The sequence below is a fragment of the Strix uralensis genome, chromosome 27 (assembly GCF_047716275.1).
Source record: "Strix uralensis isolate ZFMK-TIS-50842 chromosome 27, bStrUra1, whole genome shotgun sequence".
Taxonomy (NCBI): Eukaryota; Metazoa; Chordata; class Aves; order Strigiformes; family Strigidae; genus Strix; species Strix uralensis.
The window spans coordinates 6,792,853-6,816,340 of record NC_133998.1 but is presented as its reverse complement, the minus strand read 5'-3'; the positions used below and the strand labels follow the sequence as shown (position 1 = coordinate 6,816,340).

General features: G+C 65.7%; 2 protein-coding genes across 3 annotated transcripts; one reads left to right on the top strand and one right to left on the bottom strand.

Annotated features, from left to right (window-relative positions):
* Positions 1 to 267: 267 nt before the first annotated feature.
* Positions 268 to 17,549, bottom strand: POLRMT (RNA polymerase mitochondrial). 2 transcript variants are annotated; one of them, XM_074851528.1, is made up of 21 exons: positions 17,462 to 17,549; positions 16,756 to 16,851; positions 15,452 to 16,134; positions 14,974 to 15,104; positions 12,230 to 12,416; positions 11,623 to 11,772; positions 11,293 to 11,460; positions 10,816 to 10,986; positions 9,925 to 10,164; positions 8,947 to 9,726; positions 8,290 to 8,412; positions 6,253 to 6,375; positions 5,155 to 5,331; positions 4,358 to 4,444; positions 3,980 to 4,093; positions 3,270 to 3,319; positions 2,986 to 3,084; positions 2,686 to 2,758; positions 2,114 to 2,196; positions 1,515 to 1,585; positions 268 to 817 (listed from the first exon to the last, which is right to left on the bottom strand). In XM_074851528.1, the coding sequence occupies exons 1-21, from the start codon at positions 17,517 to 17,519 to the stop codon at positions 768 to 770; spliced, it is 3,714 nt and encodes a 1,237-aa protein (XP_074707629.1). In that variant the 5' UTR covers positions 17,520 to 17,549; the 3' UTR covers positions 268 to 767. The 2 variants fall into 2 exon arrangements, with proteins under 2 accessions (XP_074707629.1, XP_074707630.1); XM_074851529.1 differs by having other exon boundaries at positions 11,623 to 11,769.
* A 535-nt stretch (positions 17,550 to 18,084) lies between these two features.
* Positions 18,085 to 22,190, top strand: FGF22 (fibroblast growth factor 22). Its single transcript, XM_074851557.1, is given in 4 exon segments — positions 18,085 to 18,340; positions 21,181 to 21,302; positions 21,304 to 21,481; positions 21,526 to 22,190. Coding segments are annotated over 4 exon segments (810 nt in total). The 3' UTR covers positions 21,780 to 22,190.
* Positions 22,191 to 23,488: the final 1,298 nt, after the last annotated feature.

Here is a 23,488-nt window from a genome sequence, read left to right as displayed (position 1 = left end):
GGATTTCCACCCAAAGGAGGGGAGCGGGGGCCTGGAAGGGCCCCTGGGGGTGCGGTGGGGCCACCAGCTGCAGCCACCCCCACTCCCACTGCAGCTGCACCAGCCCCTCAGTTTTGTCTCTGTTTCTGCTGCAAAAGCAGTTCCAGAATGTGACACCTTTCGTCAGCAAAACAGCAGCAGGGGGGTGAAACCAGTCCCACGTCCCCAGGAGGGGGGTAGGAGCCCAGGCCTTGTCCCAGGCTTAGCTGAGGAGGACTCAGTTCCCAGTTAGTATTTCAAAAAACGTTTTATTTACAGTATCATACACCTCCACCCTGTGTTAGTGGTTTTCCCTGCCTGAGACTCAGCAGAAGCGAAAGCGATCCCTGGAGCTGAGAGTCAGGAGCTGCACGGAGGCTCGGTGGTGCAGGAGGCCGATGATCAGGGTGGGCACTGGGGGGAGGGACGGGGGGAGGGACGGGGGGATGGCAGCCCAGGACCAGCAGCCCAGGACCAGCTCCGGCACCTTGCCCCATCCACCGTCACCCCTTCAACCCACCAGAGAGCTGCAGCCCCCCCTTGCCTGGGACAGGGGCAGCAACAGCAAACAGTGCAGACACACAGCTCCCCCCACCCCCTCGCCGCTCCTCCTGCGCCCTCCCAGTTTGCCCCAGTGTCTTGCTGGGCTGGCGGCCGTACCCACTTTCCCCATGAGACGCAGGAGCTCGCGGGCCAGTGCCCACAGCAGCAGCCCGAGGTAGTCGGGGGCCCCACTGGGCTGCCGGGGCTCAGCTGAAGAAATAGGTGGAATTCATCACCCGCTTCAGGTTGAACGTGCCTGGGGGAAGCGAGGGAGAGGAGAGGTCAGAGGAGAGAAGCTGCGCCAGGCTCTGCTTCAGCTTCCTGCCGAGAACAGCTGCAGCTCAGCGCCCGACACAGGCTGGGCCAGCACAGAGGGAGCGTTGTGGTCTTCCAGGAACTGATGTCCCTCCAAATTTATCTGGGAGGGTGGTAGGAAGAGCAAGACAGAAGAGCAACAGCAGCAAGGCAGGGGAGGACGAGAGGGAACGAACCATCCTGGCTCGTGCTGCCGCTGGGGCTGAGCGCGGCGCTGCCCAAGAGCCAGGGAGCAGGGGTCTGCTCCAAAGGTCAGGCAGATGGTCTGGCAGAGGCAGGGCCGAGAGATTAGGAGGAGTTAAAGTAATTGCCTTAATCCCATTGTATGTGTATTATCCAGATCCTGGCAATCACCTCCCCTCTCCAGACAGAGGCCTCTGGCTGGAAGCAGATGGGAGAGGAGCTCGGCTGGGCTGGGGCGTCCTGGGGAGGCAGGGACGGCTCCCAGGGAGCTGCAGGGGAACCTCTGAAGGTGCTGCCCCCCGCCTCTGCCGTGCTGCACAGGCAGCAAAACCCCATCCCAGGGACAGCCAGACCCCCACCCTGTCCAGCTCCAGACACATCAGCTCAGCGATGCTGGGGGCCGCTCCCCACCTCCCTCCCCTCGTCTCCAAATAGCTCTGGGCCGCTGCTCCTACCTGTCTTGGGGACATTCGACAGCTGCTCCATCAGTTTACTCTGCCAGAGGGCTCTCATCTCTCTGTCAGGGCTGGATGAACCAGAAGGAAAGCAAATCAGCGTGGGAGCTCCGGGAGAAGGTGCACCCTCCTCTGCTCCCCCTGACAAGAGGATTCAGCTCTCCCAGAACACACCATCCGCCCTGCAGCACCCGGAGCAGGGGCTCAGCCCCAGACACAGCAGCCCCAGGCAGGTGCCGAGGTGGCTGCAGACGCTGCCCAGGACTGGGCCGGTCTCTGGGGGGGTAACGGGGGCCACACACCAACCCAGCAGGTGCCTTCACCGCTCCCCCCTGCCCCATTCACAGCGGGGAACCCCAGGCACCCCCAACGCATTTGAGCACCAAATCCTACTCCAGTTCTGTACCAAAAGGATGCAGACACCTCGTTTTTCACCCCGAGGTCCAAGGTAATTTGGGCATCAGTGAGGAAGGAAGAACAGCTTCCCTCCAGAGCAACCCCCAGCTCACAACCCGTGAGCATCTGGGCACAACCACCCTGGGAGAGGGAAGGGCTGCGGGCAGGGAGCACGGGGGGGTTCGCCAGCAGACCAGGGGTACCTGCAGTACTTCTCCACCATGAACTTGGACAGATCCTGCAGGATCTTCTCGCTGTGCAGAGCCACGAATTGCTGCCGACAGATCTGATCCAGGGAGCAATGGTGAGTTAAGAGGCGTTTTCCCCTCCTTCCCCTCAGTGCTTCATCAGCCGAGACAGAGGTGAGGGGCAGGGAAGGGCACGGGGGGGCAGGGGGGGCTGCCAGACAAGGGGGAAGGGAATCAGCCTGGGGAGGGGGGAGGCAGAGGCCGACTCCTGTTTATCAATCAACTCTACAACAGCTCTGGCAGCACTTCAGGGGAAGGGCCCAGGGCAGGACAGAGGCACCGATGCTGCCAGGCGCTGGGTTTAGCGCTGATTTACGGGCAGATTCTCCCACAGACACTCCCTGAAGGGTGGGAGGAGAGGGGGCTACAGCACCAGGACATCATCTGCAGCCACCAGCAAGCACCCCAGGCTCACCGCGCCCAGGTAAATAAATCAGGCTCTGGAGCAAAGCCCAGGGCAGGCAAGGGCTGGCAAGTGCCCAGAGGACAGATCAGCAAGATCCCTGCTCTCGTCAGGACACTTGTACCTGGTTCATGACATCCACGGTGAGCGCGTGAGTCCAGTAGCAATCGTGGACCGAGACGAAGGTCAGACCCTGCCTGGCGGTGGCAGAAGGTGCCATTGGTACCGAGAGCCCCCTCTCTGCGCTGGCCCCCGCCTCATGCAGACCTCGCCGGGACCATGCTGGGGGGGACACACACACCCCGCCCGGTGCCCCCAGATCTTCAGAGCGTGGTGGCCAATGCCAGCGCCTCCCCTCACCCCCCCATCTGCCAGGAACCCCAAACGCCCCCAGCAGGGAGGAGCCCGGCTGCCCGCTGCCGACCTGAGGCAGTGCAGAGCCGTGAGCATCATGTGCGTGGAGTCCAGGGAGTGGATGAAGTTGGGTGGGAAGGCGTTCTTCTGCTTCACCGTGTCGGGCTTCCTGCAGCACAGGGTGGGAGGCGGGAGGAGCTGGGGCACTTCCAGGGCCGGAGGGGAGCCCGCCAGCACAGAGCCAGCACCAGCCGAGACCCAGAGGGTTCCTCCAGCCGGTTCCACCCATGGGAAGGCTTTGTCCCCAGAGCACAGGCTGGGGACAGCTCAGGGAGACCATGGTCTCGTACTTACTGGTTGCCATTGAAGGTTTTCACAGTCAAGGTCTGCATACTGCAATTCAGCTGCAGGGAGAGAGGAAGGGATCAGCTGTCACAGGGCCCTGCCCCGTGCTGCCGGAGAGGGGACAGCACCAACTGCGAGCTGCTCTGCCGGGAGCGTCCCCAGCTGCAATGAGGGCCTGGGCAGGGACCTCCCCGAGCACCCCAGTCACCACCGCAGCGGGCGCTGCTCAGTGACACCCTGCCCGCTGCCCCTCCTGAGGGTGCTGGCCGGCACCCTTCGCCCCATTCCAGCGACGCGCTGATTCACCCCCGCGAGGGCCACGAGAAGGGCTTGTGGAGGTGAGCGGCTGCGGGGACGAGACGGGCTGTGGAGCTGTGAGTCAGCGCAGCAGCGCGTGGGAGGTGAGAGCAGCGAGACTGAATCACGCGAGCCCCGAGGAAGGCTCCCCGGCGCGGGAACGGGCCCGTGCCCCAGCTGCCTGAGTGGGACGGGAGCAGCAGAGCTTCCTCAGCAGCCCACCCACACGCTCCCGTCTCTGCCGGGAGCGATGAGGCCGGAGGATGTGCCTGCACACACAGTCCTACCTGCTCTGCAGGCTCACCCGCAGAGGATGCCAACCCGCTGGGCTTTAGCTCGCTGCCTCGAAGCCCAGCTGCGCTCTCCCTGCTTCCCACCACGGCTGGGGAGGGGCAGAGGGGTCCTGCACACCAGCTACTTACCACAGTGGGCTTGGAGCGGTAGTAGGGCTGCACGATGGGGAGACCCAGCGGCGTGACCCACTCCACCGTCTGTCCCGACTGGGCGATGAGCTTGGCGCTCTCCGTCAGCCAGTTCTGCGGAGGGAAGCGGGGAAGAGAGTGGCTGGAGTTAGTGGGGGTGGCTGGGAGACCCCATCCCCTCGCAGGCGACCCCGACTCCTGCTGCTGGGACAGTCTGGCCCGGTACCAGGCACAATCCCACACCTTTGGGCTGGGACAGGAGGATCCTCTCTGGGCCAGAACCACCATCTCCTGCCATGGAGCAGCCCCTGGTCTACGCACGGGCGGGCCAGGGAAGAAGAAAAGGCAGAGAGGGATAAGAGGCAACAGGCACCTTACCTGGATGTCTCGAGTCGCTGAGAACATCTCCTTGATGCCGTTGAACACCTGCTTTACCAGGTAGTGAGATGCTTCCCACAAGTATTCCTGCAGAGCAGAGGCAGAGCGAGGGGTCAAGGGGCAAAGTGAGGGGTCCTGGGGTAAAGCACCAGAGCACCTCGCTGCTCCCCGGCGCTGCCTCTGTCACGGGCTGCGTGAGCCTGGAGCTGGCGCAGGCGGCTGCGGGGTGCGATGGAGGGAGGCCCAGATCAGCATTTCACAGGGCTCCTTGTCCAAGGACAGGCCGATCTCTGCGCAACATCCCCGGACGAACAGGAGGCTCTCACTGCCTCGTCGGCCCCAGGAATGTAACAGGCAGCAGGAACACCCCCAGCATGCCACCCTCAGCAAGGGCTGTCTCTCAGTGGGGTCACACAACAAGAAACAGGCGTCGGGAGGAACAAGCCTCCAAGAGCTCTGCTAGAGACAAGGGCCACTTCCAGAGGGAATAGTGCAGCCACAAACCTGCCTTTGCACCTGAAACACCCGCTGAGGCCGTTGTGCCACCAAGCTGGGCCCAGGGAGGGTGAGGAGTCCCACCTGGAGAGTCCCTCCCCAGCCACAAGCGCAGGCAGACAGCTCCTGCTCGGCACAGGCGCGGGGGGCTCAGTCCTGCACACCCTTCTGCTGGCGAGGTTTGGAGGTAGGGAGGAAGCAAGGCAGGAAGGAAACCCAGAGGAAGGGCAGCGCAGGCACCTCTCCCACCAGGGGCTGAACGTGGAGGAGACACGCTGGGGAGGGCAGGGTAGGCGCGTTACCTCAGGGAACTCGATCTCCTTGAGACGCTTCTCCATCTGCAGCCGCCCGCCGTAGCGCGTGACGCCGTACACCACTGTCATCACCGTCTGCTTCACCACCTTGCGGCTGATGAAGCCCTGCAGCACCTGGGCCACCTTCACCCCCTGCTCAGCATCCTTCTTCCGAAACTCCTCCACCTGAGGAGGAGAGCGCTCGGGAGCTCAGCCCCGCTGTGAGCTGTGCTGGCCCAAGCCCCCCTCCCTGGCCGGGAGCTTCAGGGGGACCATGAGACCCCCCCAGCTGGGCACTGCCTGGCTTGAGCCCCCACCAGAAACTCTGCAGCCCACCTCCGCCAGCCCTGGTTAAGAGATCATCTGCTGAAGGGATCAAGAGGCATCCAGACCTCAGAGGTAACCGCGTCCGCAGGACCCGAGCTTTCCACTGCTGCCTCAGCAGTGTCACTTGTCACAAGTGTCACCTGTCCGGCACCACCACAAGGATGGCCCTGGGACTGTGGCTCAGGACTCGGGTTCTCCTGCCTCTGCCACCCCAGCGATAACTGAGCAAACCCTCTGCATGCTCCTCCTGCCCGGGTAAAACGTGCCGAGGCCTAGAAGGCAGCGCCAGGGGTGCAGTGCCAGCGGAGCGGGGCTGGCAGCTCGCAGCACTCCCAGCAGGCTCGCTTCACAGCGCGTCTTGCCAAGGAAACTGAAGACTTCGCTGCAGTGCCAAGGGCTGAACCTCTCCTTCCTACCCAGCTCAAAGAAAATCCCACAACCTGTGGGCCAGCCAGCTGTGACCAAGAGATGAGAAACACCCTCTGCTCTCTTCCACCTCCCTACCCTACTTCTCCCAGACTTCATTCAGAAGTGCAGACAGCAGGAATCCCAGTGGATTTCTCACAGCTACCTCTGTGAGGAGAGATCTCCAGTCAGATCCCCGCTGCAGCAGTGGTTCCCGTTGGGGGAGGGAGAGACCCCCCACCTCTGACCAGCTCGGGCTTTCCCAGCACACTGGTCTTACTCCGACCCTTCTCCCTGGGAGCTGGAGCGACCCCGTGCAACACGCGGGCAAGGGGGGAGGCGGGTCCCGGAGGTGCTGTGCCCGCTGTGCCTCACCTGCTGGGCCACCGCGCTGTAGACATCCTGGGGGACGCCGCAGGGCATCAGGTTGACGGACACGGCGCCAATAAGGTCCCGGCCGAGCGCCGCGTAGTGCTGCAGACCATTGCAAGAGCCATCCTGCGTGCGGGGAGAGCAGCGGGGACAAGGCGTTCGCGTGTGGACAGAGTCCAGCTCGTCCGCCCCGCCCAGAGCGCCGGCACTTGGCTCAGAGGTTATGGCCATTTCCCCCCCACTCCAGACAGGTTTGCAGCCGATCTCCCAGCAGCGGCCAGGGCCACACCAGTTTCCGTTTTCCTTCTGGCCAGTTTTCCTGTCTGGGTCTCATCACTAACTACTGCTGCCTATGAGGTTTAAAAAAAGAAAACTTCACATCAAACTGCCCCCTCCATGAATTTTCAAAGACATCAGAGCTCTGTGGAAACACTGAAAACCAGAAAATTTGGAAAAAAACAAATCTGTCTGGATGCTAAAAGAAGCCCCCAGAGCCAGCAGTCAAAACAGCCTCAGAGAGCCCAGGAGCGGGCTCGGCGGTGGGAAGAGCAGCTGAGCCGAAGGCCACTGGGCAGCCAGAGCTGACTCGGATGCAGCCGGCCGCGCCGCCTCCGCTCCGGGGCTGACGAAAACACCCTCTGACAGAAACCAGCCCCGACCCGGCCCTTCCCAAAGCCAGGGCTAGGGCCACGCCGACCCATCTGCCACAGCAGCTGCCCGACAGCCCTCCCGGCACCAGCACCAGCCTGGGTGAGACAGGCCCCGAGCGATGGCGTGGGAAGGTCCTGGCACTCCCCAGCCAGCGCCACATGTGCTGCTGCTTCGGACCGACCCCCTGCTCCCGCGCGAGGGCCCTGCTGGCTCAAAGGGAGCCTGGAGCTGCCGGCAGGACTGACCCCCCTCTCCTCCCCACACCCTGCAGTGCAGCAAGTCGAGCCGCCAGCTCCGGCAGCGCTGCCGGCAGAGGAGCTGCCTGCGTTAAGCAAGCGCCGATGACTCAGGTGCAGAGACTCGGGTGCCCTCCAAAAGCCGTCCCTGCTTGGATTTCATTAACGGCACCCTCCCCACGCCCCCACCGCTCTCTTGATCTTCTGTTGTCATAACAGGATCAGTTTAGACTGTCTCATACATATTCCAGACCATCACTACTGGCAGAATACACCCCCATTCTCCCCCCCCCCCCCACTTCATTATGGCCATCTGATCTTCTAATGAGATAAATGAGCAAACCCCTCTCACCAGGAAAACAATTAATCATTGTCTCCCATGCAGCGAGGGGGTTTATGGGCACAGAGAGGTAGCTGGGATATAGAGAGAGCGCAGATTTGCTGGGGCGTGGCAGGGAGAAAGGGCTGAGCGCTGGCTACTGGGAGCAGCCGCCTGGCTACCGGGAGGACAGATGCCTCCAGAGACTGTGCCTGCCCTGCTCGGAGCGTGGGCACATCTGGGACCGAGCAGGGACAGGGCGTGTGGTGACAGCCACGTCACTGAACGCGGGGTCAGATCGGCTCTGTCCCCCTGCCCTTCTCCAGGGGTCCAGCCCTCCCACCCTTCACTCCTGCGGAGCTGCTCAGCTTCAGCCTCGGGATGGGAGCGGAGCAAAGGCCCCCGATGCCTCAGCGCAGCCCCGAGCGCTTCAGCCGGGCAGGTGCTGCCTTCACCAGGCCACGGCCCCCCCAGGCAGGGCTGGGACGACTTCCAGCCCCGATCCCGCAGCTGGGGAAGGTGAGGCTGCCCTGCCTCGCGCCCCGCAGGCAGCTGACCGCGATCCCCCAGACAGGCTCCGCTCCGGTCAAAGGAAGTAAAGCAGCACTAGACTGTACTGGCTCGTTAACGGCTGCACGCAGCAGCAAACTACTGGAGTTCTCAAGCCAAGACGCCTGCAGACTGCGCTCCCATTCTCAAGAAAGCCTGGCCACGCGGCACAGTAAATACAGCCCTGGAGTCCTGGATGCTCCTGCCCTGCCCCGAGCTCCTGGCCCTGCCCGTCTTCCTCCCCGGCTCCGCCACACGGGCCATGCAGATCCGTCGGGCTCTCACCTGGTGAACTGGGAAGTGAGAGACGTAGGCTGCTGGATCCGGGGACCTCGAGGCTTTGGCGATTTCCATACAGCAGGCCAAGGCTTGCCAGGGCTCGTCGGTGTTCATCCACCACTTCCTGCCCTGGAACAGGAAGGCACAGGCTGGCAGGAGCAGCCAGTGCTCTTGGGGCACCCCAAGCAATGGCCGGAGCCCCCGCGCTCGCGGGATACGCTGGGCAAGGCACCTGCCCCCACATGCCTCCACTTCCCTAATATTTCATTGCGCTTTCAGAGAGAAACGTTATTTAGGAAACTCTGCAATGCTTTGTTTCCCTCTTTCCTCTCAAAGTGTTCTTTCAAAATGTTTTTGTTTCAAAATCGATCCGATTTCCATTTTGTTTTACCTTCTAGAAGCTGTGCTAAGTAAGAGGAATGGTTAAGTCTCCTCTGAAACGAACGATGACACCGACCCTTTTTCCTTGGCGTACTTGGACAATTTCTATTTGGACTCCAACAGAGGAACTTCCCTGCTTTTGCTTTTCAGTTGGGTCACTGAGGAGGAACCTCCCAGCCTGCCCGGGGGCAGCTGCAGGCTCCCAGAGCCGGTGCTATTCCCCTGCGTCCCACCACTGCACCCCAGGAGCGAGCAGAGCGCTGCCAGCTGTTCCCCACCTACCGTCAGCGGGCGGTCAGCCGAATCCAGGATCTCCTCCATGATTTCGTTGGCATACTCCAGCCGCTCCCTCAAGGCGTTCTTCTTCTTCAGCCCCGTGAGGTTGATGAGGTGGATCTTCAGCCAGTCAAGGCCCTTGGGCCCCAGCGGCCTTCCCTCTGCGAAAAGCAGGATGGCCCGGGTGACGTCGTTACCGAGGTGGTTGAAATAAGGTGGGCAAGGGTAAGTCCTGCCTCGGAAGTCCATGTTGTGGGGAAACCAGAACACCTTGTCCCTGACGTAGTTGGCGATGGAGAGCTTGTAGAGCGCGTCCATGCGCAAGCTGTGCATTTCAGCCGCCTTCTTCTTGCACAGCAGCAGCTCCTGCTTGTGGGACTTGTTGCCGGTGGCGGAATTGCCGGGAGCAGCAGGAGGCCTGGGGGCCTCCGAGACGGGCGGCGGGATGTCCAGCTTCTCGTTGCCTTTGTCGTTGAAGATGGAGATGATGATATCCAGCACGGGCTGGTTGATCTTCCAGGCACAGTTGCCCAGCTGGTTGAGGGCATCGAGCACGGGGTGGAGGTTGACCGGAGGACACTGCTCCAGGAGCAGCTGGTGCTGGACGGCCCCGTCCACAAAGCGCATCAGCTTGGTGTCATTCAGGACAAAGGCACCAAAATGGGGGGAGGTCCAGGGCACCGGCGGGCACAGCATTGGTATGACAGAGGAGTTAAAGGTCAGCGTGGTCTCTGCAGCGTTCGACACAAGCTGGGAGAAGATGGGATGGGGCTTTATCAGCCCAACCTGGAGAGGAGAATCAGCAGAGGATCAGGGCTGGAGTCTGGAAGAGCGTGTGATCACGCTAAGGACGGACACTGTCCGCACAGAACCAGGGGCTCCTCAAAGCATCCCTGCGCAGGAAAGGCAGCAGGGAGGGACAAGGGTCTGGTTCTGATGAAGAGGGGACCTGCGCAGCCCCAGAGCCCCCTGGACGAGGCTCACCTGCCAGGTGCTGCGGAAGGAGTAGATGTGGTAGAGGACAGGGATGAGCCGGGGCTCCAGGCGGGGATTGAGGATGTTCCTGGGCACCCTGACAGCCTGCACCAGCAGCTCCAGCAGGTGCATGCCCAGGCGCATGAGGATCACGTACGGCCAGCTGCAGTCCTTCAGGTTCAGGGAAGGCCCGAAGCCGGCTTCCACCACCAGCTTCTCCCAGTATTCCCGCGGCAAGTACTTGTGGGGCTGGGAGGTGGAAGGAGAAAAGTGAGTCAGCTGGAGGGGCCACCCTGCTGCTCCCCAGGGTTTGCTGGGGGGATCTGTCTCCTGGAACGTGGCTCTGAGGACCTTCCCGGCTCGGTGTCCCTGGCAGGGGTATTTGGGGAAGGTGTGGCTGGGGGAAGCCCAACAGCGAGAACGCGCGTCTGCTGGTGGCCAGGACAGTGGCGCTGCAAAGCCCTTCCTCCAGCCACGTCCCTGGGCTGACACCCTGGCCCCGCACCATCCTGCCCCTCCTGCAGACCTGCCTCCCCCCACACAGCTCTGGGAACGAGCTGCCCAGATCAGTGCCCTTGGCCCCTCTTCCCCCTCCCAAGCGCACCCCCCCAAGCCCCAGAGCTCTCCCGCGTGGGATGCCTGGCTCTGAGGGATCAACTGCCAATTTAACATCTCTCAGCTCAGAAACACCCGCTGCTGTGCCAGAACTGACCTGCCTGTCGCCAAGGGGCAGGGGCCTGCCGAGCACCAGACGGGGCCTTGCGGTTCTGGGGGGGCCTCTGCAGCAGCAGGTTCCCAGAGCCTGGCCCCGGCAAGGAGGTGGACAGACAAACAGCCTCGTCCCACCTCAGCTCTGTCGCTCGGCTCCCCGCGGGCCCCCGCGCCCCCCGGCACACCTACCCGGCTGTCCCTGGCCAGCAGACCGATGTAGCCCTTGTAGACCTCCTGCACCTTCTCCAGCTGGCGGCTGCGCAGCTTCCTCTGGGTGACGTATCGGTTGTAGACTTTGGAGCCCAGGTCCCGGGCCAGGACAGCCAGGGACTCTCCTTGTGGAGAGAGGGTGTTGAGGACCTGAGAAAGGGGAAGGCAAAGAGGGTCTGAAGGAGGGAGGAACAGAAGGATGGAGCAGAGACACAAAGTTGGAGTTGAAGCCCCTGTGCTGGGAGCATAGAAAGGTGCCGATCCCCGTGACACTGAACAGATGAGGAAGGAAACATGGCCAGGACAGAGCAGGGGCTTCCCTGGCTGCTCAGCACAAGGAGCAGACAGAGCCTGCACCTGATAACCTGGGCAAACTTTGAGGCTCATGTTCTGATTCTGCTGGCCTGAGCGGGACATCGGTGCTTTGCAGCAACGTGAGGACGGGGCGGTTCCTACCTGCATCATGATGGCCACGTACTCCTCGTCCGGCAGCAGGCACAGGTAGGGGTAGAGAATGTTGTACCCCGATGCCATCGGGAGCTTGGACATGTTGTGCTTCGACTTCTGCAGGGCCCGGAGGATGGAGTCATGCCACTGGGATCGAAGGGTGGCCAGCAGCTCGCGCTGCGCAGAAACGGAAGCAAGATAGTAACGCTGTGGTGAGAGTGTCCCCAGGGAGCTGCCCCCTCTTTAGGCCACCAAGCCCTGCATCTCCCCCCAGGTCCCAATGGCTGAACCGCCCCCCTTCCCCCCAGACTCCCTGAGCTCCTTCCCCCCAGACTTTACCGCTTTAATGGCTTGCGGGGTCAGAGGTTTGGTTGACTCCACCGACTCGATGGTTACGGTGTTGTCCAGCTCCATCTCCAGCTGCTGCTGAAAGCGCTCCTGCAACTCCTGCACAGAGAAATCCAGCTTGGGGTACGGCATCGTCGTCTTCTGCAACAAGAGCAAGACATTAAGTGCCAAAAGCCAGAGGAAGAGAAGACGCGCTCGTTCTGCTGGCTCCCCTGCGAGAGGCACGTGCTGCTGAAGGCACCTTTCTGGGACCTCTGCATCCAGAGGGCTGAGCTCTCTAGCTGGCAAACCCCAGGGTAACCGGCCTCTCCTGCTCTGTTCCTGGGTCGTGGTCAAGCTCCCCCCCAGGCAGCCCCTCCAGCATATGAAGCCCATCTCCAGCCCCCCGCCAGCCCCCAGCTCCTCTGTCAATAAGGCTGTTCACTTCCTCAGCACACGGAGCTGCCTGACGATTTGTGTGGGCTATTGAGCAGAGATTGGGCTAAAAAGTTCTTCCCATATTACAGTCCTGGGCTGGACCCAAGGACACCCGCGAGCGCCGTCTGGCCAGCTCCAACACCCCTCCGAGCTGCAGACACACCCCCGAGCTGGGGCTTACTCTGGAGTAGAAGGCCCGGAGCAGAGAAGACTTGCAGATCTTGGGGCGGGGTGGAGGGGGCAGCTGGTACTTGGGCTGGACGATCCTGATGGCTCTCAGCACCTTCTCCTTCTCATCTTCCTCAAACAGGCACTTTTGGAAGAGCTCGTCCACAACGAAGCCATCGTTCTTCAGCTGCTTCACACATCTGAGGAAGGGCAAATAAGACAGGCTTGACCTTTCACAGGGGACCGCATGCATTGCACAGAAATCAGCACATAATGAGGCACGGAAAAAAGTTTTAAAGAGAAGACTGAGGATGGAAGAGATGGATGGGGTGACCTCTTCTGAGGATTCAAGAGCCTTGACAGTATCAGGCTTCTCCTCCCTCACTTGTGGCCTCAAGAGCATCACCCAGGCCCCCGTGAGACACACTACAGGACAAAGAGCCACCCCCCGCCCCCCAATCCCTGGCAGCCGCAAAAGCAAAACCCTCTCCTGAAGCAGGGCTTGGGGGCTGGCACCCACCAAGACCCAGCTCTGAGCACAGGGCAGGACACTGATACATGGCTCCAGGCCATTCCAGGAGGGCCGGTGGGGCCTCCCTGTGCCACCTTCATGCCAGGGCAGCTGCAGGAGGGTGCAGCCTCTCACACTCGTTGGAAAGACTCTGACAGCCCTGGGGAGCAGGATGTGCTCCACACACTTGCCCTGGGATGCCTCCTCCCTGCTCCGGCATGTGCCTCAAAGCCACTCCACGGAGCCTCCACCAAAAGCCGTGCAGCAACTTGTGCCCGACCATGCTGGTGTCTGCCCGGCCCCAGAAACAGGCAAAACCAGGAAACGCCCAGAAGGCAGATGCCTCAGTCCACGAGAGCACGAGTGTTGGGCAGGCGGATGCTCTCCCTGCCCCGCACAGCTCTCCGGAGGTGGGAGCTGCCCCGGGAGCAGGGCCCAGCCTGACAAGGTCACCTGCCTCAGGTTACAGCGTTATCGCCCTCCCACACCTCTGCTGAGCTGAGCCGGCAGCTTTCCCCTTCACACTCGGGTGGGGAGACCGAGCTCGGCTGCCGCTGTGAGGCTGAGCAGAGAGAGGCAGGTTCCTCCACTTCACATAACCCTGCTCTCCCCTCCAGCCCCAGGCGGCAGAAGGGAACCCCCGGGGCTGGTCCCAGCCCGGCAGAGGGGCAGGGGGCTGCGGTTCATGCACCGAGCTGGGGGCCAGGGCCCAGGAGCACAGCTCGCAGGGCTGCAGCAGGAACAGCCCGAGCAGCGCCTGTGAGGAAGCTCTTCCCTGCAGCCCCCGTGGCTGCCAGGGACCACAACCCCCTGCACATGCCAAGATCTCCCCGTCCCCAGCCCCGCTGAGGACGCTGCGGGCCCACAACCTCCTGGCTCTGCCGGGCAGGAGCTAGGCTCCGGGGCACAGCAGGGCCCAGAGCCTCAGCTGCCGACTGGCCCAGCGGGCACCAGGTGACACTGGAGGGACAACAGGCAGAGCCGGGGGACAGTGGCACCAGCCAGGCCCCAGCCCAGGCCCTGGCAGCCATGGAAAGCAAAAGGGGCAGGAGGGAGCCGCTGGCAGCTTTGGGGAAGCATCAAGAGCCCAAGCGGTGACAAACAGCGCCCTGAGCCACAACTGCCGCCGCATGCGCCCCAGCTGCGCTTCGGTACGTCTGGGAGTGGGCGGGAGCTTCGGTGAACAGCCCTGCATCTCTGCAGAGCCCCTCTCCCTGAGAGCTACCGTCCAGCAGCGCAGTCAAAACAAGGAACTCCCACCTTACACCCTCAAAGCGACACTGCGGTCTGGGAGCAGAGCGAGAAACAACCCCCATCTCGCACAGTCCAGACAGGCTCAGCGCTCCCGGCCGCGCCGCGTCCAGCTGGGGGAGCACGTTTAGGAGAGGAAGGGAAACGAGAGCTCGTACCCCCGCACACAGCAAACAGAAACAGCTGTGGGGAAACACACACACACCCTGGCAAGGCTGGGGGTGGACAAATCCGTGCAGGTGTGCTATAAACATCTGCCTACAGACAGCCCTACGGGTGCGCTGCTGTACTGCTGCAACACCCACACACCCAGGCAGGAACGTCAACACCAGTCGCTTCTACATCAGCTGACTGGAAGATCTTCACTCGGAGGCATCTAGAACTTGTGAGCCAGCCAAGGGACACACGAGGCCAGCGCAAAGCCCTGAACCATCCAAGGGTGTTCGTGCAGCACTAGCAGAGCACCAGAAAGCTTCCTCCATCCTCTGGCAAAGCAGCTGCCTGTGCCACCGGACCCAGGCCCCGCGACCCAGCCTGCCGGGATCTCACAGGGCTCCTTCAGCTCCTCACGTTGGGTCTGACACTGATTGCCCCACGAAATTCATCTCAATCTCCTGACCACTCTCCTCCAGAGCGCCCTGCAAAAACCAGCTGTTTGCTGGAAAAGCGAATGGAGGAGCCATTCCTACCAGGCAGTGACAAGATGTCCAGGGCGGGGGCAAAGCAAGGAGCACCTGCCCGCAGAGAGGCTGCTGCCAGCCCAGGGCACTGCTCCGAGCTCTGCGGGAGCAGACGCAGCCCTGCCCAGAGCAAGGTTGTTCTCATCTCCTCCACCTCCCTCCCCTGCGAGATCTGGGACAAACTCCCCAGCAGCTGGGGGTGGGAAGGGCTGCAGGAGCTCTGCCCCCCCAAACCCGGCCACGAGAAGTGGGTTGACGCATGTAGCCACGCACGCAGCGGGCGCATCCCCTCCCTCCCCCGAGCCCCCACGTTACCTCTGGATGGCTTTGGCGGGCACCTGGCTCCGGCCCATGCACTCCAGCGCCGCCGCGTACGAGTCCAGGCTGGGCTGGAGGCCGGCGGACACCAGCATGGAAAACAGCCGGTGGACGCGCTGCAAGCAGCCCTGCGGACAAGAAGGGAAGGGGGCTGCGACACAGACACCAGCAGCCCCAGGTCACAGCTTCACGCCCCTCTGCTCCTGTTCCAGTTTAGCCATGTCTACCCCGCCCCATCCCCTTCTTCCCCTCAAAGCCACCGCAGAGGTATCAGTGGCCCAATTCAGTGGCCTCGTACCAGCTCCAGCCCTCTCAGCAGAGTCAAGCCCCCCTTGAACACTTGCTGAAGGCAGCTGCAACAAACACCGATAAAACCACAACCGCTGCTTCTACAGGCACGGGGCTCTTCCTCCTGAGCCAGCCCCTCTCCCCCCTCGGCCACCCAGAAGACCTGACAGCCAGAGCATCTCGGTACCTTCCTCGCCCAGCTGCGCATCACGATGTTGTAGGCGTCGACGTTCAAAAGGCGCCTCTTCGAACGGGAGTTGTGGTACATGAGAAGGAACGTCTCAGCCTCCTCCGGCTGCTGCAAGAACAGGAAGCATTCCAGGCTGGACTGGACCGTCTGCTGCAGGATCTTGCGGTGGTTGCTCTCCTTCTCCTCCGGCGCCCTCCAAGGCCTCTGCGCCTTTGCTCCCTCCTTCACCGCTGCCACCCGGGGCTTCCTGTGGGCACAGATGCTGCGGGACCCAGTGGGGCCCCAGATGCTAGCAGCATCCACTTTAGCCTTTGGCTTCTTCACGCTCTTATTGGCTTTAGCTTTGGCCTTTGTCTTGCCCTTTGCTTTGGCTTTGGCCTTGGTCTTGGCCTTGGCCTGGCCCTCCACAGCCAGCTGGGAGGCAGCGATGGCTAACTTGCGCTCCACCTTCAGCTGCCGGGTGCACACCTCCTTCTTCAACTTCTCGACCCAGCCGCTGGGCTGGGCTGGGCTCTCACCCCTTTCCCTGGGAGCAGGCTGCTCCTCCATGGGGCTGGGAGCCCCCCCTTTCCACAGCGGGTCCTGGTACTTGTCATTCACCAGTGGGGCCAGCTCCACTTTGTTGACCATCACCTCCGGGACGTTACTGGCTTGGAGCTGCTTCACTCGAGCTTTCAGCACTGCTGGGACACACAGCCGGGGAGGTGAAGGGACGCAAGGCTTGGCAGAAGGTTCTGTCCTACCCCAGGGCCTCAGGAACACGCTCAGGAAGAGAGGGTCCACACAAGGACTTCCTCCCCTCTTGCCAGCCCCCCCCAGCAATCAGCTGCTTTGACCACTGTCTTGCTGGGACCCACCCACACGCTGTAGCCCACCCCAACGTCCCAGGGAACCCAACAACGTCCCTGCAAGGGAAAAGGCACCAGCTCGCACTTGTCCGGTCACTTCACTGGGGGCTCCCTCCGAGAACCTCAGGCCCCAGCTCATGCGGGCAGGGAGCCCAAAGCCAGAGCACGTCCCAGGTCAGTCCGCCGGGGCCTCACACACCCTGGAGGGGACTCCTCTACTGTCCCTTGGGACCACCCTGTGTCTTACAGCAACTCAACCCTCCCTCTGGGTGGGGTGGGCCTCCAGGTCCTTAAGACAGGACAGAACTTGCTCAGGGAGGCCAGCAAGTCCACGGGGAACTACAAGTATTTACAGTCCCAAATATCTTCTTTATGGCTACCCAGAACGGGAAAACTGGAAAACCTCCCAGGACACGGAAAGCCCTGCATCTCTCCCAGCCCTCCCTGACTCACCTTCCAGCAGCTCCGTCCTCTCGCAGACGGCACTTCTCCTCTCCTTCTCCTTGGCGCTGGCAGAGGAGTAGTTCCTGAGAACACTCCATGGGATCCCTGCAGCGGGAAGGCACAAAGACCGGGAGGTCAGAGAAGGCGTCACCCCTTACACCTCCCAGAGCCCGGCCCCCACCGCGGCTGGGCCCAGCCGGGCAGCGCGGAGCCGCCTTGGGTCAGCTCAGCTGGCAGGGACAGGGACACCCCCCGCCCCGCGGCTCTGATCGCTTGGGGGGAGCAGGACCCCAGGGACACCACAAACCCCAGCGCTGCTGCACAGGGTGACAGGCCCCCAGAGCAGGCAGCCTCTGTCCTGCACGGGGACACGACCCCCGAGACCCCCGTTTCTACCCTTGGAGAATGGCAACGCCCCGGGACACCCAGCGCCCCCATCGCTGTCCCCGGGGGGAGAGGGCTCACGACGCTCCGAGACCCTCACAGCCCCCGGCTCTGTCCTGGGGGGTGCTCAGGACCACAGGGACCCCGCGGCCGCGGTCAGGCCTGCGGGACCCCCCAGCCCCAGCTCCGACCGGCGGGTGAGGGGCGGGACCCCAGGGACACCCCCCCGCTCCACTCCCTCAGGCCCCCACGGCCTCAGGCCCCCCTCCAGGCCCCCTCCCCGGTCCAGGCGCCCCGCCCGGCCCCCGGCCGCCCGCTCCCGGCCGCTCACCGGTGCCCCGCAGCCGGGCCGGGCCCAGCAGCGCCGCCCGCAGCCGCAGCAGCGCCATGGCCGCCCCGCGCTACGCCGCCATTGCCGCCCGCGGGACCCAGCGCGCGCGCGCCGCGCGGAGCACGCCGGGAGCGGGAGTCCGGCCGCGCGGAGCGGAGCGGCCCCTGGCGGCCCGGCGGGGCGGGGGCGGGGCGGGAGCGGGGCCCGGGGGGCGGGGCCCGGCCCGAGCCTGGCGCTCCTCGGGCCGCAAGCGGGCATCAACCCCCGGGCCCGGGGCCACGGCAGCCCCGCGCCCCCCCCAGCGCTGCCCGCCAGCCGTGGGAGCCGGCGGGGACCGGAGCGTGCGCCGCCGCCCCGCCGACCGAGCGCCCCGCGAGCGCCAGCAAGAGACCGGGGACGGGACTCTAGTAGAGCCGTCGGGGCGCCGATTTATGAATGGGAGGCCCCGCCCCGCCCCGCCCATCGGCCGCCGCGCCCCCCGCCCCGCCCCGCCCCGCCCCGCCCCTCCCGCCGGTTCGCCCCGCGCTCGGGCCGCCCGCGCCGTCGGGGCCGGTCGCCGCCGCGGCCATGGCCCGTCGCCCGCCGCCCCGCCGCGCCCCGCCGCCCGCCCGCCGCCCGCCGCCATGAGGCGCGGGGGCCCCGCCGCCCTCGCCGCCTGCCTCGCCGGGGCGCTCGCCGTGCTGGCGGGGCCGGGACCGGGACCGGGGCCAGGGCCGGGGGCGGGCGGTGCTGCCTGGGGCGGCCGGCGGCCCCCCCGCAGCTACGGCCACCTAGAAGGCGACGTGCGCTGGCGGCGGCTCTTCTCCGCCACCCGCTTCTTCCTCCTCATCGACGGCGGCGGCGGCGTGGAGGGGACGCGCTGGAGGGAGCGGCCGGGCAGTGAGTGGGGCCGGGACCGGGACCGGGACCGGGACCGGGACGCGACAGCCCAGCCCCGCCGGGGAGCCGAGGCTGCGGCAGAAGCGGGCGCTGCCGGGGCCGGGCGCGGGGCGGAGGGCACGGCCCGGGGGAGGCGAAGGCCGGACGGAGGCGCCCCGGGACGGCGGCGGGACCCCGCTGTGTCCGGCCCGGGGAGCGCCCGCAGCTCCTCCCGCCCGGCAAAACCTCCGCAAAGCGTCTGCTCCGGCCGTGCGGAGTCGCAGGTCCCCGGGGCCGCCCCCGCCGTCCCGCAGACACCGGCGACACGCAGCTCGCGCGAGCTCGAACGGCTCCTGCTGCCCGCGGCCCCGGAGCCCCTTTCCCGGGGGTCGGGGAGCCGTGAGAGGTGCGCGGGCACCGGCGTGCTCTGCCCGGGGACCCGGCGTCGCTTTGCCGGCTCTGCCCCGCGCCCGGGGTGACCGGGGGGGTCCCTCGTCCCGTCTCGGGGCGGGGGGAGCTGCCGCCCCTGTCTCGCGTTCCGGGGCACTGGCTGGGGGGGTCTGTCGCTCCCTGCAAACGCTCTGGGGACGATAAAGGCTGAGGAGGAGGAGGAGGAGGAGAAGGAGGAGGAGGAGGGACGGAGGAAGCTTCGGGGCGACGCTGGTCCCAGAACCGAGCACCCCACGAGGGTGGGGGAGCGGAGCAGCCCCGTCGGAGGGGGCCGCAGAGCATCGTCCTGCGGAGGGCCCGGGGGGGCTCACGGGGCCGGGGCACGCTGCGGGCTGCCCGGGATGTGCCGCGATCCGGAGCCTGGGAACGAGCCGGCAGGATCGGGCCTCGCCCCGGGGCGTGCGGCGGTGGGAGGCGGCGGCTGCGGGGGCCGACACCGGGGCCCCCGCGCCGGCCAAGGGGCGGCTCCCGGCCCCGGGGTCCCGCCTCGGCCCCGCGGCCGCCCGCTCCCCCCCCGGGTGACAGCGCCGGGTCCCGAGGGGACGCGGCACCCGCGGTACCGGCTGCGGCGCCGGGGGCATCGGCCCCTTCTGGGTGCTGGGTCCCGGCCCCCCGTGACAGGGAGGGGGGCACCAGCGGCTGCACCCGGTGGGGCTGTCGGGGGCCGGGGGAAGGGGGCGATGCCCGCGCACCCCCGGGGGCCCTGGCAGGGTGTCAGGGCGTGGGGCGGGAGCAGCAGCGGGGGCTGCCCCATCACCCGCCCGCGGGACGAGGGAACCCTCCCGCGCTGTCAGAGGCTGTCGGGAGCCCCGACCGGGGGCGCTGCCGGCGCCGAGCGCCCCGACACGTTCCCTGGGCCGTGCCGCAACGGCGACTGGCGAGTGGAGCGGCTCGGGCCGGCGCATCGAGGGCAGATACCCTGGGCTGGGCCGGGCGGGGGCTCCGCTCCTCGGCCCCCGCAGCAGCCCCCAGACCAGCCCCGCCCGCGGCTGCAGGGCGGTGGGGGCTCTCCCAGGGCTTCCCCCGCCCCGAGCCCTGCCTCTGCCCCCGCCTCCCCGGGGGCACCGGGAGCTGCCCCGGGGCTGCCGCCCTGCGCCCGCGGGGGCCCGTCGCTGCCCGGCACCTGCCAGCAAAGCGCGGCAGCGGCGGCCGGGGCGCTGGGAACGGCGACGGGGGGTGTTTTTGGGGAACCCGAGGTCCTTTGTTATAAATAGCGGCAGCTCCAGAGGGCGGAGGGGTGGGACGGATCCGCGGGCGCTCGCTCAGCCCCTGCCCACAGCTGCTGCCTGTCGGGCGCTTCGCCGGGCCGGGCCCTGCGGGTCCCGGTGGGTGCCGGGGCCGGGTGCTGGCGGCAGCTGGGCTGAAAATCCCCCGGTACACATCACCGCCCCGGAGCCGAACGCTCGGGACCCTCGCGGTGCTCCGGCGCCGTGTCGCCCCCGGCGAGGGCACGGCTGCGCCCAGGCGAGCGATGCCCAGGCAGTGCCGGCTCAGCCGGGGGGTCGATGCCTGGTGACAGCCCCTGCCCGGGGCTGCGGCCCCTGTGTGCCGCTGCCAGCCAAAGCCTCCGCGAATCCTCCCGCCCCGGCCGGCCGGGGCAGCTCCCGCTGTGCTCACACCCTGCCTGCTGCCCTGCCTGCATCTCTGCCCACGGGAGAGTCCTTCTCCCTGCCCGCAGCACCGTGTGCCCGGCGGCGGCAGGGCTGGCAGCAGCGCTCGGGGCTGGGGGGTGCGAGGCGGCACAGGGATCCAGAGGCCCTGACGATGCTCTGGGAGTTTCCCGTGTCAGAGCCGCTGGTCTGACCACATGCCTTTCGCCTTAGCGCTGCGCCAGGAGGTCGATGGCCGGGCACACACGCTCAGGCCAGCTGCGGCCCCTCTTCCTGCCGCTGTGCGCCGTCGCTGCCGCCCCCCCCCACACTTTGCCCCTCCAAGGGCCGTGCTGGCCTCGGTGCCTGGAGCGTGCAGGGGGCCGGGTGCTGCGAGAGGCAGGTCGGGTCCCCGGGCGCCGCGGGCGCGTTCGGGACAGACACACGGGCAGAGCTGCCAACGAGGGGAGGATAAACGCGAGGTCGGCACCAGGCAGAGGCTGACAGGTTGTTCCGGGCAAGCAGAGGTTGTGCTTGGCACCGCTCCCGCACAGCCGGGCTCCTGGGAAGCGGCCGGGCCCTGGGGAGGAGAGGGGTAAAGATCGAATCCCCTCCCGGATCAGAGGTTCCCCCTCCCGCTCCCGGCTCAGGCTGCAGCCCTCGTTCCCGCCGTCTCTCCGGTGCCGGGCGAGGGTCGGCAGTCCCGTCCCTGCGGGGGGGCAATTTGCGCCCACAGGCCCGGTGTCAGTGCGGGGCCCTGCGGGGAGGCTGTCCGTCCGTCCGTCCCTCCCCGGCTCACCGCCGCACCTCCCTGTCCCGCAGGCATCGTCGAGATCCGGTCGGTGCGTGTCGGCGTCGTGGCCATCCGGGCGGTGCACACCGGCTTCTACCTGGCCATGAACAAGCGGGGGAGGCTCTACGGGTCGGTAGGTCGGACACTGCCTCCCGGGAGGGACTGGACCGGGGTCAGAGGCGCAGGGCAGAGCTGGAACGGGGGGTCCCAAACCCGCTGGGACTGGTGCCCTGGAGCGGGCTCCTGGCTTCCCACACCCTGACCCGCTCCCCAGCGGGCGACTGCACCCACAGAGCCCCTCTGCCCTCTGGGGACCCGGGGGGAGCCGGGGTCCCGCCCTGCCCCGCTCTCGGGGTCCGAGCCCACCGGAGCAGGGCAACGATAGGCCCCGGCCGAGCGCGGCCACCCCTCAGCCCCTTCCCTCTCCTGCCAGAAGGAGTTCAGCCCCAACTGCAAGTTCACGGAGCGCATCGAGGAGAACGGCTACAACACCTACGCGTCGCTGCGCTGGCGGCACCGGGGCCGCCCCATGTTCCTCTCGCTCAATAGCAAGGGCAGGCCGCAGCGTGGGGGCAAGACACGCCGGCAGCACCTCTCCACCCACTTTCTCCCCATGCTCGTCAGCTGAGCCCCCTGGGCGGCTCCAGACCGTCCTATAGGAAAAAAAATGGAAAAATGGTTATTTTATTTATGTACATATCTATTTTTTTGCTATTTATTGTTTTATTTTTAAATGCATGGCGGAGGATTGGATGTGGAAGGCTCCAGACGCAGCCAGCAGCCGCGCAGGGACGCGGCTCTCCCGCCGTCCCACCGAGGCGGAGCCGGTGCGGCGCAGCCCGGGGAGCACGGCCGCCGCGTGCCGGGGCCACCGACGTTGCGCTGCGGCCTGTGCAGCCCGGACGGGGCGGCTGGTACTCTGCGAATGGCGACTCTGCGGCGGCTGGGGCGGGGGCCGCGGGGCTGGGATGTGCCGGCAGGTTGTATCTGTCTGGTGTCCGAGCACTCGTGGCAATTAAAGCTTCGTGGAGGAAGGGGAGCGAGTCTTGGAGCTTCGATGGTGGGTTCGGCTCGGCTCGGGGGGGTGGCTCCCCTGGGGTCATGGCTGCAGCCACCAGTGTTGTCCCCGCGGCCACTGTTGGGGAGCCTGGCTGGTTCCCCGCTGCGCCCAGCTCCTCATTGACCCACACCCTCCCCTGCGTGCACCAAAACCTCACCCGCAGGAAGACACACAGCGAGGGTTGTTCGGTGGCACAAAGGCGGGAGCAGGATGAAGCGGCTGCCGGTGGGGAGAGCCCGGAGCCGCGCTGGCGCTGCAGGAAACCTCACGCAGGCACAACCTGCAGCCGGAGCGGCACGGCTGCTCCGGGGGGAGCACCCCGGGAGGTGGTGCAAGGGAATGCAGCCCTGGGGACCCAAAGGGACAAGGCAGAGGGGGACAAGGCGTCGAGAGGGTCCCTGGTGCCGCAGGAGGAGCCCGGTCGCAGGCGAGTGTCCCGCTCCGGTGTTGCAGTGGGCTCTGCGGGACCAGGCACCGGGCAGCGCTGCGGGAGCCAGCCCGGACCCTTGGGCAGATGCAGCCCTGGGGCTGCCCCTGGCTGGGCGGGGCTGGGACGCTGCTCCCCACCCATGTGCAGCCCTTGAGCCAGGATTTTGTGGCAGAAGGGACCCGCTCTGGGGACACCTGGGCCACAGACACCCACATCCACGCCCCGGATCATGACTTAAAGTGCAGAATCCAGCCCCCAGCCTCCCCAGGCTGGTCCTGCCCCCCCCCAGCCCAGCTCCGCTCCATCCTGCCCAGCAGAGATGGAGCCGGGAAGGCGGCCAGTGGCGAGGACCAGCCCTGTGCCCGCAGGGAAGCACGGCCAGAAATAGCACCTGCGCCTCGGCCTCCCGGCCAGGGCACGTTCCTGCGCCGCCCTCCCCGCCCGCCGCGGCGAGGCAGTGCAGCCCGGTCACTTTGTCACGTCAGATGTGAGCGATGGCCCCAGCGAAAACCACCAAACTTGTTCCATTTCTTACCCAACCAGCTCCAAACGTGTCTGCGAGAAGGAACAGCCACCGCGTTAACTGTGTGGTGACCGCGGTGGGCACCGGCCCCAGCCGAGAGCCCCTGCCAGGCAGGCAGCAGCAGCCACGCACCCACCACGGGCCACTCGAATCCCACCCCGAGCACAGCTCGTCCCTCAGAAATCACCCCCCGAGCTCTGGGGGAGCCGGGAACCCTGCGCCGAGCCAGCAGCTGAAACGCGGCCGCAGAAGGAAGGTTTTTCCAGGTCTCCTTGGGCTGCGTTTCAGTGACTAAACAGCAAAGCCTTGCCCCCGTGCCGGCCC